General features: G+C 41.4%; 2 protein-coding genes across 9 annotated transcripts; both read left to right on the plus strand.

The window, feature by feature from the left end:
* Positions 1 to 138: 138 nt before the first annotated feature.
* LOC125311018 (kyphoscoliosis peptidase-like) lies at positions 139 to 13,912 on the plus strand. Of its 2 annotated transcripts, XM_048268820.1 has the most exons (7): positions 139 to 489; positions 4,102 to 4,746; positions 4,998 to 5,112; positions 10,442 to 10,559; positions 10,676 to 10,867; positions 11,052 to 11,242; positions 11,799 to 13,912. In XM_048268820.1, the coding sequence occupies exons 2-7, from the start codon at positions 4,132 to 4,134 to the stop codon at positions 13,109 to 13,111; spliced, it is 2,544 nt and encodes an 847-aa protein (XP_048124777.1). In that variant the 5' UTR covers positions 139 to 489; positions 4,102 to 4,131; the 3' UTR covers positions 13,112 to 13,912. The 2 variants fall into 2 exon arrangements, with proteins under 2 accessions (XP_048124777.1, XP_048124778.1); XM_048268821.1 differs by lacking the exons at positions 139 to 489; positions 4,102 to 4,746 and having other exon boundaries at positions 5,027 to 5,112; positions 10,498 to 10,559.
* Positions 13,913 to 14,336: 424 nt separating this feature from the next.
* Positions 14,337 to 18,390, plus strand: LOC125311019. Of its 7 annotated transcripts, none has more exons than XM_048268824.1 (11): positions 14,337 to 14,581; positions 14,808 to 14,867; positions 14,982 to 15,003; positions 15,099 to 15,187; positions 15,264 to 15,338; positions 16,640 to 16,747; positions 16,925 to 16,963; positions 17,065 to 17,132; positions 17,739 to 17,842; positions 18,017 to 18,066; positions 18,157 to 18,390. In XM_048268824.1, exons 1-11 carry the CDS (start codon positions 14,513 to 14,515, stop codon positions 18,205 to 18,207), a joined length of 735 nt encoding a protein of 244 aa, XP_048124781.1. In that variant the 5' UTR covers positions 14,337 to 14,512; the 3' UTR covers positions 18,208 to 18,390. The 7 variants fall into 7 exon arrangements, with proteins under 7 accessions (XP_048124781.1, XP_048124782.1, XP_048124780.1 ...); XM_048268825.1 differs by having other exon boundaries at positions 14,339 to 14,581; positions 16,928 to 16,963; XM_048268823.1 differs by having other exon boundaries at positions 14,341 to 14,581; positions 16,640 to 16,750; positions 16,928 to 16,963.
* The last annotated feature ends 1,331 nt before the right edge of the window (positions 18,391 to 19,721 follow it).

Below are 19,721 nucleotides of genomic sequence, written 5' to 3' on the forward strand. Positions count from 1 at the left end.
TCTCCTGCAGGTTTTAGCTTTCAGTTTCCCCCTCACTACATGTTTTAACTTGTAAACCTTTGAGGGATGCTGTATGCATGTGGAAATATAACATTAGAAAATGACTACCGGTAATTTGTTGTAGAAGATAAAATCGTGGTGCTATACAACAAATGACAGCATGCAAATGTGAGTAAATATGAATGTAAAACTGTAGTGTAAAATGTACTTGAGCAAACACTGTATCAGCATCAACGAGGAGATTACTGGAAGGTACTGGTACAGCAGATACTCCACCCCTGACAACAATACCCTTTATCTGTCTTCTTATCTTCTGGTAAATCATATAATGTGGACTTCAGCCCATACCCAAGGCAAGGTATAATATTCGCAAGGTGTTCAGGAGAGGAGATCAATTGAATATGATCGTGGTAGCAGAGAGAGGTAGATGAAATTCTAGACACAACACTTACCAGAACAAGGTGCACTGCTGTCAAACAAGGAATAAAGGTAAGACTCTGTACAGACTGACACACTAACACTAAGTCTCACGCCAACATTTAAAAAGAGAGCTGTGAAGACGATGGGGAATTGCTTGATTTAAACTCCAGTGGTTGAAATGTCCATGACTGATGACTGACTGTAATGTCATCTTGGACAAAAGCTAATGCTTAATATGGTATGATTCATATACAGAATGCATGACAATACAGACACGTTTTATTGTTTAGCGTTCAGCTATTATTATTGGGCGTCAAGCAGCGAAGCTGCGAAGGCCCCCATTGAGTTACTAGCTTTTCCTATTATTATTCCTCTGCCATTGGAGTCTATGGCAGCCCATAGAACGCCTGGCTAAAAAGTGCAGATTTTTTGGCAGAAAGTTTCGGGACACTCCACTGACCATTCACACTCATTTACGGACCTCTAAACCCAGCCATCTAAGCCCACCAACAGGTCAAAATGTGGCCGAAAATTGAACCGCTGGGTCTAAAGTTATGAAATTTGGCACACTGATTCAGCACTGTCCCATGATCACTCTCACCAATTTCCAGAACCCTATGCCCAACACTCTAGCGCCACCAATGGGTCGAACCTGGATTGCATTCACGCATGTGACCATTGAACGGTGCGTCCGATTTTCACGTATCAGGCACCGTTGGAATCCCTGGACCGACCTAAGTTCACGTCACTTTCTGCCATATTGGACCTCCGCCATATTGGATTTAGTCCAAACTCTACGAAAAGTTTCAGCGGTTACAAATTTCATCCGATTTTCACAGAACTTGGCGGAGAGGATCTTCTGCCCGAGCCGCACAAACGATACTTGTCAGATTTTTCAATTTCATTTTTGTTTGCCCGTGACAGCCAATCAAATATGGTGATGAAGCCGCCAAACAGGAAGTGGACTAACATCTCTGTGACACTTTGAGTTAACATAACAAAACTCGATACGATTAGTCAGGACACTGTCCCAATCACTCACAGCATTTTTTATGCATATACATTGAACACTCTAGCGCCACCACCAGTTTAATGCTGGACATGCGTTCATCGCATGATCCTTGACTCTTTGTCTGATTTTCACAATTGAGGTAGTGTCTGAATCCTTGGACCATACAGAGTTCATCGGCCCCTATTCCGTCACTTTCCGCCATATTGGACCTCCGCCATATTGGATTTGGTCCAAACACTACGAAAAGTTTCAGCGGTTACAAATTTCATCCAATTTTCACAGAACTTGGCGGAGATGATCTTCGAACCGAGCAGCACAAAACGATACTTGTCAGATTTTTTAATTTCCGCGTTTATTTGCCCGTGACAGCCAATCACACATGGCGACGATGCCGCCTAACAGGAAGTGGGCTAACATCTCGGCTATGCTTTTAATGTATGAAGTCCAAACTTGGTACAGGGACTTGGTATCTGATTGTGAGGGCCTTTTACGAAATTGGCATCATGTGGCCTCTATAGGGCGCTGTAATACAGGAAGTGAGCTTGTATCTCAGCAACGCTTGATTGTAAAAAGTCTAAACTTGGTATAAGGACCTGTTACCTGATTATGATGGCCTAGGAAATTGGAATCATTTGGCCTCTATAGGGGGCTGCAATACAGGAAGTGAGCTCCTATCTTAGCAACGCTTTGATGTATGAAGTCCAAACTTGGTACAGGGACTTGGTACCTCATTGTGAGGACACAGTAGGAAATTGGCATCATTTGGCCTCTATAGGGGCTGTAATACAAGAAGTGGGCTCATATCTCAGCAACAGCTTAGTTGTATGAAGTCCAAACTTGATACATGGACATATTACCTGATTGTGAGGACATGCAAGGAAAGTGGTCTCATTTGACCTCTAGGGGTGCTGTAATAAAGAAAGTGAGCTCACATCTCAGCAACACTTTGGTGTATGAAGTCCAAACTTGGTAGAGGGACATGGTAGCTGATTGTGAGAACGCACAAGGACATTGGTGTAATTTGGCCTCTAGGGGCGCTGTAACAAAGTAAATGAGCTTATTTCTCAGCCATTCTTTATCCAATTGCAATCAAACTTGCTGTGAGTCCTTGCTCATGGCATGGCAATGCCATTCCTGCTATAGCGCACTGCTTGGCCCCCACATTGCAGCTTGCAGCTATATTTATTATTATTACCGTTATTATTATTATTTTTTTATTATTATTTATTTTATTCTTCAGTGAATTTCCGTCAACTATTCCCGGGACACTGAAAGACCGAGCTGCACGAAACTTGGTAGGCATGTAGCCCCATAAGGATGACACAGAACCCACCCACTGGAACTTTAAGTGTAGGGTCTAAGGACCCAACACTGACAGGGAGCCCCCAGAGGGACCAAATTGTCTAGCACCGCCCCTGCGTGGCATGGTGCTTATAGTGATAAACTGGTTATCATGGTTACCCATGAAAACAAAAAAACATGGTCATGGTTACCTAAAAAAACATGGTTATTCTGTCATAGTAAAACCATGGTTAATTTCCGTAAGGGGTACAACAAGCAGAACGAATGAATGCCGCCGCCAGCGCATATTTCAGGGGAAAAAGGTGATGGTAAAATCAACGAATGAACAAGTGTATACATTTTAGACGTGACTAAATGTAAATTACAATCTGGACATTTCTATGACTTTTTTAAGGTCTAAAATTCTTATTATTAAATCTGACTTTTTATGACCCTGCGGAAACCCTGTATTTTGTACCGCTCTGTGGTACATCAAGTTTTTATATTATGCTGCTTTTGAATAGTTCATCAGTGATCAGATGAATTAGTATCTCCTTCACTCTAGGAGAGTTCCCAGAGGGAATTTGAGGGAACAAAAATGTTTTCAATCTCACATGAAAGACTAAAAAAATATATATACATTTTTAATTCATTAATTTTATATTAAATGTCATCGATCAGAAACAGTAAAGTTAGGAATTAGAAGAGCAAAATAAGCCCAAAACGGGGTCCTTAAAACATCTGCACAGTGAGAGCAGAGCAAAGCAGAGGTTTAGGGATAGGTATGTCAGAGGAATATTCAAGGCATATTTAAGAAAGAGGAGCTCTATACTGACAAGCTGAGTTGAAGAATGCATAATGAAATATACGGTGTAAAAGTTAATTTTTGTATATGAATTTATATTAATGCTCTTTTTATTACATGCAAAATAAGAAGACACTTTGATGGCAAAGTAAAGTATATTGTGTTCATGAGAAAGATATAGAATTTGTAAATTGATTTTGAGATACAGTACATTCAATCATACAGTACATTATTTCACAAATGCACATTTAAGCTAGCCTGGCTAACGTCAGACCTCATTGAGATGGGGTCTGGGAACTAGACATTCATTTTCTCGTATTTGAAACGTGGTTTACGAATGCCCAGAACCTTTTATTGGGCAATACAAATGTCTATCAAATGCGTCTGTACGTAGCTCAGAACGGCTTCGGTGTGTCGTCATCGTCTTGCTGCCCTCCCTCCGTTCTGTGATTGGTTCCTTCGTTGAGGTGAAAACGGAGTCCATAGAATCCAAGCTGCCTAGCAGCGTGAATCAAATCGAGCACGTAAGGCAGCATGGGAAAACCTAGGCTACATTTAAGCAAGGCTTTCCATCTTTTTACAGACACTATTGAAACATACAAGACGTGAGAAGATGGGTGCTGTCATCACAAGGTTGAGGAGGGGGCGTAAAAAAGAACAGAACCCCAAAAACAAAAAGAAGAAGGGAAAAGTTGTAGTGGTGAAGAGAGGAAGCATAACACCTTCCTCATCGAGGAGTGTGAGGGGAAGCATAAGGCCCAGAAGGAGCAATGGAGCTCAACGCAGTCAAAACCGACAGAGAAAACTTCTGACTGAGGCCTCAACAAATACTGACACTGATAAAACATCACATGTATATATGGTAATAGATGACAATGGGCAACCAGCAAATTTGGGAGGCACCCAAGCTAATGATACCCAGAGAAGCAAACAAAGGAGCACCAAGAGAAGGAAGAGCAATGGTACAAAGTGTAGCCAAAAAGGGCATACTGTGGAGAGAAGACCACTCAACGATATTTTCCCGAAACGAGGGGAAGACGCGACAGACGGCGGTAAAATTGGTGATAACAACATTCAGCGAAGTGGCAGCAAACTCCGAGACTCAAAGAGAAGTGCCAAGGGGAGCCTTAGGAGACGGAAGAGCAGCAGGAAGCTGAAAAAGCACCTGTTTCCAAGCCCAGCAGTCTTCAGCCAGATTGATGCCCATGCCATCAAGGCCGGAGAGGAGGTGAGATAATTGCATTATCATACTCAATGATAATGCAATTCTTATCTTGGTAACTGATAAGAAAACACATTAAACTGATGTCCAGAGGTCCAAAGTGCACACACCTTCCTAAGCCTCTTGAAGCCAGGCCAGCTGTAGCAAGCTTTTTGGCTGACAGATATCACTAATTTAAATGACCCTGGTGTGTGTGTGTATGTTTTTGTGTCTGTGCGTATGTGTCAGACATTATATCCTATTGTTGTCTATTGCAGCTGAGAAGGAAGAGGATCTTCTCTGTGAAGGCCATTATTGAAGCTATCACTGTGGGTGCAGTGACTGACCTGCAGAAGTTAAGGGCTATCTGGATCTGGCTGTGCCACAACATTGGTCAGTTCCCTAGCTCTAATCATCATTCTCTTCCATACTCCTGGCATTGCAATATTCATACCCAAGTCTGTTGCTTCATAGCCATTTCTAATAATATTAATGGTTAATATTGCAATGGCTTACCATCATGAATTAGCAAGTCAAGTCAAGTCAAGTCAAGTCAAGTTTATTTATATAGCACATTTCATACACAGAGGTCATTCAATGTGCTTTACATAAACAAAACCAAACAATAATAACAAATAAAAACAGCATATTCTTCTCCTTGAAGGCCGTGCTGCTTGCAGCAGGAGCAGAGGCGTTGTGGCACGGAGCAGGGGAGCCATTAGGCTTAGGGCTGGGATAAACGATTATTTTAAACCTTTAGGCGCCAGAGGTTTTTTTCCGAAACGTTCGATTTTGACATCTTCATTTCAAAAGGCTATATCTTAAAAGTGATAAGAGATAGAGACTTTCTGTAAATTAGAGAAATATTAAGGATGACCCAAAGTTTATGTAGAGATTAAATGTTTATATCTAATTTGCATATTATGACGTCATATGGTGGCGGCCATCTTGGATTATAGAATTTTCATGAAAAGTTGCATGTTTGAATGATAAAATGCACCACTTCTTTTCCCCCAAAATGTCCCTCACCTTCTGTATGCTATATTGCACAATACTGAATGCTCAGGTAAATAGTAAGTAGTAAACAAACTGTATAAATCATTACTAATAAATGGCAGAAACAAACCGAATGCATGTAGCGGTAGGCTGGCCTTTTGCTGTAGAGATTTTCCATTTACTACATACAGTAGGCACTCTGATTCCATGTATGGGGCACATATATTTTATTCAGATGACACACAAACACAAGTAGACAAGACCTGTTTAGTTCAAAAGCTCACTTGCCACGGCAAGGCACAGATCAGGAGTGAGATGACGAGACAAGACAAGAGACAATATTAGTATTTTTTTTCTTTTTGTTGATTTTTTTTTTCTTAGCTGACAAAGACACACACATCACAAGGACATGAACACACAAAAAAAGATCACATAGGCCTAGTGTATGTCCTAAATGGTCAGGGAAAGAGGTAGCAAATCAACAGTGTAAATCATTACTAATAAATGGCTGACATTTTTTTTTTTATGTAGCAGGCCTTTTGCTGTAGAGATAATGACTCTCTATCCCTATCCATACAGGGCCGGCATTCCCATCATCTTGTGATAGACTATGCATAGCCTAATGGCTCCCCTGCCCCGTGTCACCACCTCTGCTCCTGCTGCGAAAACAGCATGGCCAGATCTGCCTCGTATGAAGCCAAGTGGAGAGAATATTTGCGCCCCTCGACTAGGCCTACTGTCATTCTCATTAAGCGACTCCCCACACTGCCTCTAATTCCCCCTAACTATCCTATGAGCACTTCGACCTCGTCCTAACATACCCAGTGGCATTAGACAAAGGCTCCACCACGTTACTGTCGCCGCGATTGCGGGAGAAGCACACGGTCAGAAGACAGAAATAGCTACATGGACATTACCTCCAGCCTCGTTAAGCCACACCACTAACACCCTGCTAACTTCCCGATGAACACTCCAACCCCGTGAAACATTATTCCCACCACTGACATTGGGCAAACGATTCAACGTTTGTGCTTGGTGTAAGCTAAACTCACTTTGTCCAGCTGCATCATTGCAAGGCAGGGACGCATCTGAAGCCTCACTAAACGAATCACCGTCATTTTCTGAAGGCAGATATTCCCCTTTAGAATCAGGGTCCGCGAATAGAAGACCCAACACTTCATTTCGGGTAAACTTTTTTAATGCCATTAGACGATAATCTAATGCAAATACTCGCTGACGTTGACAATATCGCTCTGATAAAGTGGCTCACACGCACACTAGTTCCGGTATTGCACGCACTGATTCAATGCGCTGTAGCGCGAAAGTTTTGTTTAAAGCGTGACATTTTTCGGACTCGGGGATGACGTATGACATGTCTGCCATCTAGTGGAGTGGAGGTCGAACGAAATATGACACCCTATTTGACTAAATCGGCCGTTTTATTCAGTACCGCATCTTGTCGCGTAAACTCGACCGTGGCGCCTAGAGGGTTAAACCATTTCATCTAGCGATTATTTTTTCGATGCATCGATTAATCGATTCATTTTTTCAGTCCGATTCGATTTCGATTCGATTCGATTATCGATTATCTCCCCATTAATTGACTAATAGCAATTTATACGTTGATTTATATATCTGAATGAAAAAAACATGAATTCCTTAACATTGCAATATATGTTTATTGTTCTTAAAATTCCAAAATAAAAGACTATACAAGTGCAAAGTAATGCATTCTTAGTCAGGGGTAGCATTCAATAAAGTTCAGTAGTGTATAGGTCTAATTGAGTGCCTGTCACTTTAAGACATTCATTCCCTTGCAATTGTAACACGCAGTTAAAACGCAGCTGATGTATGGATGCAATTCATAACGTAGATAGATAAATAGATAGATAGATAGATACTTTATTGATCCCCAGGGGAAATTCAAGAACTAACGTAGTTAGTTCAAATAACAGTTTGTACTTCTCCTTGGAACAAGCACTTTTGAGTCTTGGAAAACATTTTTCCATTTACATCGGGATTTTGCAAACATTCAGTGTCAGAGTCAATAAAATGAGCCCTGAGTAACAAAATTGACAAGCAGCTGTAAGTAAGCATGCTAAACTCAACATCCAAACAGTATTCTAACGTTAGCTTTGAGATACTGCTTGATTGCATAACTTAACTAAGTTTAGTCTCCTCAATGTACTATGTTGTGATAAGACCTTAGCAGAGTTAACTTAACTGCAGCAGTTTTGAACAAATTTGCACAGCATGGTCATGATGCTAAGCGGATTTAATAGCAATTTATCCAGCTGTGTTCTATGCAATGCTTCTATGAGGCAACAACAATCCTTCAACAATCGTGAATATTTTGTGTTAAATGCACATGCAGAGGGGGCAGCGGGCTCATTATGAGAGAGAGCAGGCGGGGCAGGGAAAGGCTGCGTGTGTAAAAAGTGCAGCTCAAAGGATTTTATCTTATCTTTAATTTAAATAGTACAACATAGAACATCAATGTGTGACGGCCGGTTTTGTGGCGCGCCACCATAGATTAGTCAACGTATGGGAAACACTGAAGGTGTAAAATTCAAAATATTTGGCAGCACGCGTTTTGGGTCTGACAAATTGACGCCCATATTTTTTTTTTTGCGTCGACGTAATCGATTACGTTGACGCGTTGTCCCAGCCCTAATTAGGCTATGCATAGTCTATCGCAAGATGATGGGAATGCCGGCCCTGTATGGATAGGGAGTCATTATCTCGATGAAAATTCTATAATCCAAGATGGCCGCCACCATATGACGTCATAATATGCAAATTAGATGGGGAAATGTAATCCCTACATAAACTTTGGGTCATCCTTAATATTTTTACAGAAAGTCTCTATCTCTTATCACTTTTAAGATATAGTCTTTTGAAATTAAGATGTCAAAATCGAGCGTTTCGGGGGGGGCCTAAAGGGTTAACTTGAATTCAACAGTTTTTAACAAATTAGCATAGTGTGGTTATGATGAACCAGATTTAAGCACAATTTAGTACAACCTGGAAAATTATTGTGTGGTGGTCAATGTTGATATTGTGGTGGGCAGCCAAGAAATAAGTCAATGTATGGGAAACACTGAAGGTGTAAAATTCAAAATATTTGGCAGCAGCGTTTTGGGTCTGACAAATTGGCCTATATTATTTTTTTTTCGTCGGCGGTCGATACGTTAGCGTTATCCCAACCCTAATTAGGCTATGCATAGTCTATATGCAAGATGATGGGAATGCCGGCCCTGTATGGATAGGGAGTCATTATCTCGATGAAAATTCTATAATCCAAGATGGCCGCCACCATATGACGTCATAATATGCAAATTAGATGGGGAAATGTAATCCCTACATAAACTTTGGGTCATCCTTAATATTTTACAGAAAGTCTCTATCTCTTATCACTTTTAAGATATAGTCTTTTGAAATTAAGATGTCAAAATCGAACGTTTGGGGAACTCTGGCGCCTAAAGGGTTAACTTGAATTCAACAGTTTTTAACAAATTAGCATAGTGTGGTTATGATGAACCAGATTTAAGCACAATTTAGTACAACCTGGAAAATTATTGTGTGGTGGTCAATGTTGATATTGTGGTGGGCCGCCAGAAATAAGTCAATGTATGGGAAACACTGGGTTTTGTCTTTCTTGTTAGTAGTTTATTAATCTCTACAGAGAGGTCTCATATGCATCAGGGAATCAGGATACAGAGACAAAGTCAGTTGTTTCTCACACACACATTTATACCTTGTACCGTGTCATATTATCATTGTATCATAAAAGCATGTGTGTGCACAGGGAGCTGTAGTCAATACAATGACTTAGTTATTAAAACTGGGTTAAGAACATTTCTATCACACAAAACATGATTTGCCACCTGCACACCAGTTACAGGAACAGAAGTATCAAATAGTAAAAACATAAATAACTAGGTTAGGTTCCCACAGAATAACTAATTCAAAAGGTAATAGAAGTATCAGTTATGAAGAACATTAAGAATTGGATTCAACTTTAACAGAAGAATCCATTTTAAGATCTTACAGAAACACGAGGATCAGAGACAAAAATTGCATTTCGTTGTCTTTGCATTTTTACTCTGCACAATGACAATAAAGTTGAATCTAATCTAATCTAAAAAAACAAAATCCAGTTAAAGTCCATTTTTGTCATTTCCCCTCACACTGGCAATATTGCGAAAGAGATTATGAGTGTCTTTAAACATCGTGTAGAACATTTGTGTATGTTATGTTATTCACCAAATGTTCGTAAGTAGGCTAATGAGATCAGTTTGAACACTTTAAATGGGCACTGTGCATGTGCATAGTCAGAATGATTTATAGTGAATGACGAGCCTGACCCGAGTTGCCTGAAATGCTTTATGCCTTTACAAGTTCCTGAGTAAAAGCTACAATACGGAATCCTGAATTATGTGTCACTCGTCCTTCAACACATTCAATATGAGTTTATATTTCTGTACAGTGCTAGACAATGAGAGATACATTCTGTTAATGAATATTAAAGTGTTTATTCATGTGGACGGAATAGTTAATTAAAATTTAGATGCATCAGGTTCTGAGTTGTCATACCATGCCATAACATTTGTATTAATATGTCACTGTTGTTGTGTAGCCGTAGTCATTGCCATTGAGAGAACATCTCTGTAGCTGTGTAATTATTTAGATGACAATCTAAGTGTGCTTGGATGTCTCTGTGTAGAGTATGACGTAAACGGATACTTGGGGATGACTGAGATGATAACTTCAATTGAGCAGGTCGTCGAGACTCGCCGAGGTGTCTGCTCTGGATACGCCAGGTTGTGTGAGCAGATGTGCAGGTACCCTGATCTCTCAACCTCTCACCTTTGACCTCTCAGTCAAGGGCGATCCATATGTAGTGTTATTACATTCTGGTGACTTGTTTTCCTTACCAGCCTCTCGTGTGCTTCTGCAGTGAGGTTGGGATCCAGTGCCGGAAGGTGAGTGGTCACAGCAAAGGAGCCAGCTACCGGCCCGGTCTTCATGCCGAACCCACCCAGTCTAACCACGCTTGGAATGCAGTGCGTCTCCAGGGGAACTGGTACCTGCTGGACTCATGCTGGGGGGCAGGGACCGTGGACTTGACCAAAAGAGTCTTCAATAAATGGTGAGACAGGCTAGCTTGCAGTTTGTCTTATAGGGGAGATAGTGTAATTCAATGGTTTAATGGAAAATGTCATTGAAATGTGTTAAAAGTAATACAAGTTTTAAAAAGGTTGTGGAAAATAAGTAAATGCCATGCCGGAATAACTAAAAATTCTCCAGTAAAATATGTTTTTTCTCTTTTCCAGCTACAATGAGTTCTACTTCCTGACAGACCCAGATATGTTCATAAGTGACCACTTCCCAGACGAGGTGGAGTGGCAACTCCTCAAGGAGCCTCTCTCATTGGAGGAGTTCCGGATGAGGGTCCAAAAATACTCACAATTTTTCCAGCTGGGGCTGACACTTCACCATCCCACACACTTCCTGCTGATCACAGGTTGGCATTACCATCTCAGTGAATTGGATTGTTAGGAGGATTTGTCATAATACATACTGTGATTGGTTTGTTTGTGATTTGAGGAGGCATCACTTCAAACACCTTGTCAACTGGTCAACAATTGTCTGATGTTAAAGGTGCTCTAAGCGATGCTGGGTAACGTCACTTCTGTTGTCTTTCAAACAAAACAGAGATTGAATTGAAACTCTCCTAAACGCGCATCTCATCTGTGATTTGCTGGAACAGTTTGTTATGTTTTTATGGGCTAGGTTTGCCCAGGTTGTTTTTGTTGCCGTTTTTGGAGCCTGGGCAGTCCACAGAGATTGCGTTTTTTTCCAGTGTATTCAGGACACAGACAGCTAACGGATGGTTAGGTGATGTTTGCAGTAAGTGACATAAAATGTTTTAGCCTAAAAAACGCGTGGCCATCGCTTAGAGCACCTTTAAATAATAGGGGTATCATAATGCATCACAATACTATTGTTTCCTGTCAGCTGTTTCCATTATTTGTTATTAGGTCAATAAACATCTTTACCTTCCTCTTTTCCCATTTCAGAGAATGGTGAAGCCACTGTTTCCATGACTTTCCCAGAGCCTCTGGAGTTCTCCTACCAGATCTGTCAGCGCAGTGACTCCATACAGAGAGAGCTGAGCACCTCTGCTGTTCTCCTCACCGTAACCACCACTCACATGAAGCTGCGGCTTCGGCCCCCGACACAGGGAACGTTCGACGTCATTGTGTTTGCTCGAACAGCCAACACTTCTGGCAAGCTCCAATGTGTCTGCAACTTCCTGCTGGAATGTCCCAAGCCTTCTCCTTTAGATAGCTTCCCCGAGAACCCATCCAAGTCCTGGGGCCTGAATCAGAACGCAACGAGCATGGGGCTCAAACCATGCCAATATCAGGCTGAGATCATGCTGGAGTCTGCCACTTTTGAGATGGTGCTCCAAACCAGTCGGCCTCTGATGATGCTGTGCGAACTTTTCCACAAAGACCTGGATGAAGCGCTGGCCAAAAGATGCGTGGCCACACAAAGTGAACCTGACCAGCTCAGATGTCACGTTCTCTGCTCTTATGTGGGCTATTATCGGCTGACAGTGTTTGTGAAGGACTGCGACAGCACTGGTAACTCATACAGTCCTGTTGGTACGTTCCTCCTGCATTGCACAAGCAGTGCTGTCATTAACATCAATAAACTCTTTCCACCTGGTCTGAGCAGTAATTGTGGGCCTGGCAATGGCACGTTCAAAGCAGGTCTTGCTGATTTCAGCCACACCAGGGCCATAATAAACACTCAGCAGGGGCAATGCAGCATCACATTTCGCAATCAGCACAGTTTGAAACTTCAAGCTGATCTGTCCAGACAGGAGCGTCAGCAACCCAAGTACCCCCTTTCTCGCTACGTGCTCCTCTCCTGTGATGAGAAAGACGTCACGATCAGCGTGGCCCTGCCAGGTGCAGGGGTCTACCGACTCAGCCTGTTTGGTGGACCTGCGACCTCTGCCTTATCCCACATATGTGACTATGTGTTGTGGAATGACTGGGACGGTGCCTGGCCTCCATTCCCCCAGAGCTACTCAACCTGGAATGATGGCTGTGTTCTCTTCGAGCCACGTACGGGTCATTTGGAGCCCATGTCCAAGGTGCATTTCTGCGTTAAAATCCCCAGGGCAATGAAAGTGAACGTCATAGGACAGGACCACACAGAGCTGCGCATCAACCAGAAGAGCCAGATGTGGGAGGGAGAGGTGCACACCAGCACTGTCCCCCAGCTCAAACTCGCCGCCAGCTTTCCAGGGGGAGCGCCCAGAGAGTTGAACATCCTGCTGTGCTTTGATGTCCTCAGGACACCAAATGGAATGAGATGAGAAGGAGGACCAACTGCCTGTTAATCTGTTAATTAGCCAAGTGATCATGGCACTGTTAGGTTTAAATTGTGTGCATCACTGTACATTGGCATCACCTTTCAGGCCTATTTTTAAATTGCGATTAATCGCTAAATTTCAACAGTTAATTGTGATTAATTGCATATTTTATCACATTATTAAAATTCTATTATTTTGCATTTCAGAACTTTCCAGAAGTCCATATTAACAATGTAAATCAATTCTTAACAGTGAATCTTGACTGGGAATCAAATTAATGCAAAGACAGTTACCGTATGACGTATTTGATTATTTCAAATCAAATTTTAAAAGATGTGTAGCAGGCATGAGGCAACACAATGTCTTTTTCAGAAATATAGATGAATAAACTGAAATAAATGCTACAGCAGAAGTGCATGCACAAAATGTACACATTATATCTCTATTATACATCTCCATGATTACAGGAGGAGGACCATGCCGAAGCCTAAGGATGTGTCTGTCAGCGTTAACGCTGACAGCCCTAGATAAAACACATCATAGTATAAAACCTCTACTACTTGTCTTCAGATGTGAGAGGGTCTGAGACTGTAGTCTTTCAAAAATCTTTTCCAAATCTTTGAAAATCTTTCAAAAGTCTGTCAGTGTAAGGAGGGCTTTAGCAACAGCGTTTTTTGTTAGGGAGAACCAGGACGGAAGAAACACTTTTTAATTAAATGTCACTTACAAAGACATCATACCATACTTGTTCATTTGTTATGTGGGTGAAATGACATACAAAGAAAATAAAACTGCTCAAATGTGTTCAACATCCAGTAGGCCTATTTACTAAAATATGTATAAATCGAGGTGTTTGCCATCCAGTGATGTCATAATATGCAAATTAGGTAAGTACATTTACCCCCTTCATAAACTTTTGTTCATACTCATATCATTTTATTCATACTTTATCTCTGACCACTTTCAAGCCATGGCCTTTTGACATTTTGATGTAAAATCCAATCTTTTTTTATGGCGCCTAAAGGGTTAAAACACTACACACTGGGTATGACTACAATGTCAGTACAATATCAAAAATCACAGCAATTCAGTGGAGATCGAACAGTTCATCATCAGTAAGGCACAATAATAAATAGCACATGAGGTTGTATGGGTCAGTGTACTGGCATGGAGTTTAATGCAGTCACAGGACTGGGCTGAGGCTTACCGGTGGGCGTCCAGCGAATCAGTCCAGAGCGGTCCATTCTAGAATTTTTGGTTTAGTGCGTCCCCGTTGCTAGGAAACTGTAGCCTTTGCTATTATTTAGAACTGTGCTTTTCTCATCCATAGATGTTTAGTGTCGTAAATCATCAAATAACGGGATACAAATACACAAAGTTTAGCCCGGTCTTCAATCGATCAAGATGGAGATAGGCCTATTTGGTACCGACGGCATCGTTGATTTAAGCCAACTGATGATATTTCCTCAAAATGTAAGTAAAAAGTGTCGTCTAACTTGCGAACTAACTCACCTGGCATTATGATAGCCTGGTTTGACATAGTGTAGTCAAGTCAAGTCAGTTTTATTTAGTAGGCGCTCCACATATAAGACATTGACACAAAACAAAAGACAATAAGACAAAAAATGCCAGACGGAGCAGTGTAGATAATATTGAATGCGTGTGTTGTGCTTGTATGCGCGCGCTTCTGTTTCTGAAGATGGTGATCATCGGCCTGTTACTTTTTCCCTTGACATTCGTATGGAGATCTTCAGTTTGTGTGAGTTATTTTCTTCAGCCTACTAGCTTCTATGCCTCCATGTTTATTGATCGAAATGCTCTGTGTGTAGCCTAGCCTAATTCTCTGTCACTTCTGTCCGCTGATTATCTCTAGGCTCTAAGAAGACTATACAACTGTAAGTTTTATATTTCATAACACGACTGGAGGTAGGCAATAAGCCTACTTTGCCTGTTTCTTATGTAAAAAAACAAAGCATTTTTCCTCACACAGCGAGACAATCTCAACTGGCTGAAAGAGTTGCCAGTCTGTTTGAGGAGAAGTATGATTCATTGGCAAAGATAACCGAGCAGAACGTAACAGTAAGCCCACACCATTCCGTATGTTTTCTGTGAAAGCAAAAGAATGACATTTGCTTTACAGTTTTTTTTCTTTCAGATGCGACTTCAGGGTCAGCTGAATATGTGCATGCATTCCAAACACTGCTTACAACAGGAGAATGATGAGATGAAGGTAAACTGTGTTTTCGATCATCAAACAATAGCCTACTGTCTATCAAGGCCGCCTATACCTGTCAACATTTAGCTTTTGATTTTTGCAAAAAACGGGTGGGGGGGGGGGTCAGTGTTTGTACCGGATCAGTGTTTGCATATTTAGGCTAACATGTTTCGTGTTTCAACACTGCATTTCGGAGTCGTTGCTTTTACCTTACCGAAAGCCTACGCATGCCAGATGTATCCACCAGCTGCCTGCCTGCAGCCTACTTCCAAAACTCCAAAGCTGCTTGTCAGATTTGGTTCCGAGGACACAAGTTGCCTACTGTGTATCAACAACACTCAATAACAGTTTATGTGATGTGTTAATCAATTAAATTCCCAACAATTTGACAACAGTTAGTTAGGCTATAGACCCTTTCAAGAGAGTTCCATTATCAGCATCATAGTTGGCCCCACAAGACTTCCTTTTTAACATTCCATATGTTATCTTAATGCAGAGGAAGTAGATTGGGGCCCAAATAGAACGTTCAGGCATTGTTTTTGTTTTTATTGTTGAAAGGGTCTATACTAATATTTTAAGGAAAATTAGGTAGGCTATTCAACTAGCCCGCTCGCTTGCTTAAAGGGGTGGTTCAGGATTTTGGACATAGGACTTTAGGGACCAAAGTATAACTATTGCAACGCGATGCAAGGGTAGTTGTATTTCTTACACTATTCTATCAACACAGACATTTACATCGATTGTCTGGAATTTGCCTCAGGTGTACTTTGGAGTGGGTAAGACTGTGGCAGGCTAGCACATACCGTTGACTTAGCTAGCCTAGCACCTCACGAACTCTGCAATTAGAAGGACTGGATGAAACGTGCTGAAAACGGTCTCCACTGATAAATATCACACTTGCTTACTTGGAAATAAGGTCTTATGTCCAAAATCCTGAACCACCCCTTTAATTGCTTGCGCAGTCGGCACCCGCTTCCTTATTTGTGTTTCGGGTTGCCAGGTTTTAGCCTGACAAAACTGTTGAAATTAAAAGTGATTGTGTATTTGTAGGGTGTATTTCATACACAATCTGGCAACCTGGGAGATGTCAGACTAACAGAAAAATGGATGAATGATTTTAAAATTAAGTTTGATGGCCATGCAAATTACGGGAGTTTTCCGGGAGAAATAACAAAACGGGAGGGTGCCGGGAGATGACACTGAAATACGGGAGAAACCCGGGAAAAACGGGAATGTTGACAAGTAGCCTATGGTCTGTACACAAATCTGTGAACAAACATGATCCAACATGACTCAATCCCTTGAATGTTTCCTAGGTGACCATCAAGCTGTTTGGAGAGGAAAATGAGAATATGAGGGACAAGGTCAAAATACTCAAAAAGCGCCTTTCAGAAGAGGAACAAAAAAACACTGAACGGAATAGCGTGGTAATATTTGAAAGTTACATTTTGTGTGTCAGATTTTATTCTATTTTATTTTTAGTGTTTCCTAATTTTTCACATCCTGCTGAACCCACAGATTAGCTCTGTCTGTTCACCTGTTCATAATTGTACCTTGCTCCTTTTCTCTCTCTCTCTCTCTCATTTTTTGTTAATTTGTAGCAGATGGCATTGCTGGAAAAAGAGTTACTGCAGAAGACGGTAAGAAAGCACTTTGCCTTAACAACCATAATAATTATAGTTTAGATTGATTTGTTCCTTTTCCTAATCCTTATCTTTCTTGCCTCTTTACCACACCACAGATGAAAATATGTACGTTAGAGAGAGCTCTGGAGGCAGAGAGGGCAGACCTTGTTCGTCTGCGTCAGAGGTTGGCCATCATTATTCTTCATCTGTCTTCATATAGTTTACTACATTGATTAAAGCGATGGTTCGGAGTAATTTCACTCTAGGGTCCTTTGCACCATGACCCCGAGCCAAACACCCTCCCAGAACCTGTTTTCCCTTGGTCGAACCCTGGTCGAGTAGCGCTGTCAGAAACAAATGACTTTCTGCAGGCGTAATGGAACCAACTTAGTATCTTGTAAATTACCCCACTAATAATCAGTGTTGGGAAGTTACTGGGAACGTAAAAAAGTAATTAGTTATAGTTACTCACTACTTGTTCCAAAAAGTAACTGTAACTGAATGCATGGTGCAAAGGGGGTGAAATTACTCCGAACCATCGCTTTAAGCTAATTTGGCATCAGGAGATCTGGAGCCTACAGTAAACACTTACACAAACAGTGGATGGCAGGGCAAAGTACATTGACCAGCAAGACTTCAATAAGTAAATTGTGTGTTAGTATGTTCATTTTATTAAGATAATTTCAAGATACCAATCAGATGTCAAGGCCGACGTTTAGCAACATATGTCGCTTGTGTAGGCTACAGTGTGTTGTTTATTTCAATGCCCTACCTTGTTTCCTTCCTGCAGACTGGTGGAAATCACAGACCTGCTGGTGCTTCTTAAGAAATCCCGTTTGGAAACCTTGCCTCGGTCAGCTAGTGTTGATCATCACAGGTCCCGCTGTCAGAAATGTGAGTCCCTCTCCAAAACCTTTTCCCACAACTTTTAAATGAATGAGCATAGTATTTATTATTAATTAAATATTATTGATGCACAACCAGACCTAACTAGTAGAAAGCAAGGAATATTTACCTAAGCGCCACAGCTCTCTTACTCTTTTTTCTTTTCTTTTTTTAATCACCAAGACAGCAATTCAGCCATAATTAAAGACATTCTCCATGAACTGGTAAAAAATGTACCTATCATGCTTCCTACCTCGATGTTATCAAAATTGGAGCTTATAGAAATTGATAAAGATTCACAATTTATCTGATCTTATTTTTAGGCCTCTGAGGAGATAAGAATCTCTGCTGATTCGAACACCAGAACAGGCTAATCTACCCTTCTTCTTCCTGCAAGACCACTGGGCTATGACTATAACATTTATGATTTACGACTTTGGTTCTACGATTTACATGACTGGACAGAATGATTGATTATTGTTTTTAGTACAATTAAATTGTTTAATCAAAAGTGATGATTGTCCTTAGGACAAATAAATAGCATTTAATTAAAGGCCTGTGCTTGTGTTATGTGCTGCTGTGTAACACCTCTGAACTGAAGCCAACATAACTCATCTGTGAAGATATTAGAATATAGCATTGTTTGTTAGCCATGAATGTTAGGGAGAATAAAAGAATTAACGGTTTGTGTGTAAATAGGATGACAGCACCCATGTTTACACAAAATATAACCCAAGGTTTTATCAGCACTAGACTTAGAATCTGTCCAGGCACTATAGCCAATGTCCCTGCATACGTATTTGTTAAAGGAACACATTGGAAGAAGATCACACCTAGTTAGTCATAAACAGACTAAAAGGGTCACTATCTGACCCAATCAACATCGTTACATAGTGCAATATCAACCGTTCCAGGTGCGCATTGGCAATGTCTGAAACTTCATTCTCTGTAGGCCCTATTAAGTCTGTGTAGCATTAGAATGAGTTTGAGGCTGTTATTTTAAGCTAAAAGAACTGCATTGTGTTCATATAGGCCTAGTTTAGGGCAGCCGTGTCCTACTGGTTAGCGCTTCGGACTTGTAACCGGAGGGTTGCCGGTTCGAACCCCGACCAGTAGGCACGGCTGAAGTGCCCTTGAGCAAGGCACCTAACCCCTCACTACTCCCCGAGCGCCACTGTTGTTGCACTTGAAGCGGTTTGAAGTGTCAGGCAATAGAAATGTAAGTGGCAAACACGCTTGCCTTTATTGGCCTACAGCCAATGGTGGCTGCTTGTTCTGACAGGCAAAAATATCTATCTACCTATTACACCTGCCAGTGCCTATTTATCTAATCACACACCTAAGTCGCCGACATTTGCTAGGTCATTAAGTGTTAACTGTACCGGTATATACTTTTGTAAAAGCGTTTAATGACAATAATGTCCTAACCTAATCATGCTTGATTGCCTAGCCTTTCAAAAACCCCCCACCCCCATCCCCAACACACACACACACAAAACACACACACTTACATCATCACTGTCATCACCTCACATACATACAGCACACTGCTTGCTACAGTAAGCCTCCTCTACATACTTGCTGCACACTGCCCCCACCCCCACCCCTCCCTACATACACAGCACATTGTCTTCAGGATCTTCTCCAACACACATCCTCTACATACTTACAGCACACTGCCCCCACCTACCCACACACACACACACAGTCACTGCTCCACTCCCCTCCCGCCCACACACACATCTTCACTGTCATCACTCACATACATCATACATACAGTACTCTGCTTGCAATAGTAAGTCCCTTCATCATACTTGCAGTACACTGCCCCCCCTCCCTACACAGCACATTATTTCATCAGGAAGCTTCTCCAACACACATCCCCAAC

This window comes from Alosa alosa, chromosome 17, assembly GCF_017589495.1.
Source record: "Alosa alosa isolate M-15738 ecotype Scorff River chromosome 17, AALO_Geno_1.1, whole genome shotgun sequence".
Lineage (NCBI taxonomy): Eukaryota > Metazoa > Chordata > Actinopteri > Clupeiformes > Clupeidae > Alosa > Alosa alosa.

Excerpts from the sequence above, each read along its gene's own strand:
- LOC125311018 (XM_048268820.1), top strand. The coding sequence starts at position 4,132 with ATGGGTGCTGTCATCACAAGGTTGAGGAGGGGGCGTAAAAAAGAACAG. Across the intron at positions 5,113-10,441 it reads CTGGCTGTGCCACAACATTG|AGTATGACGTAAACGGATAC; the intron begins GTCAGTTCCCTA and ends GTCTCTGTGTAG. Across the intron at positions 11,243-11,798 it reads ACACTTCCTGCTGATCACAG|AGAATGGTGAAGCCACTGTT; the intron begins GTTGGCATTACC and ends TTCCCATTTCAG.
- LOC125311019 (XM_048268822.1), top strand. The coding sequence starts at position 14,513 with ATGGAGATAGGCCTATTTGGTACCGACGGCATCGTTGATTTAAGCCAA. Across the intron at positions 15,339-16,639 it reads AGGAGAATGATGAGATGAAG|GTGACCATCAAGCTGTTTGG; the intron begins GTAAACTGTGTT and ends AATGTTTCCTAG. Across the intron at positions 17,843-18,016 it reads CAGGTCCCGCTGTCAGAAAT|ACAGCAATTCAGCCATAATT; the intron begins GTGAGTCCCTCT and ends TTAATCACCAAG.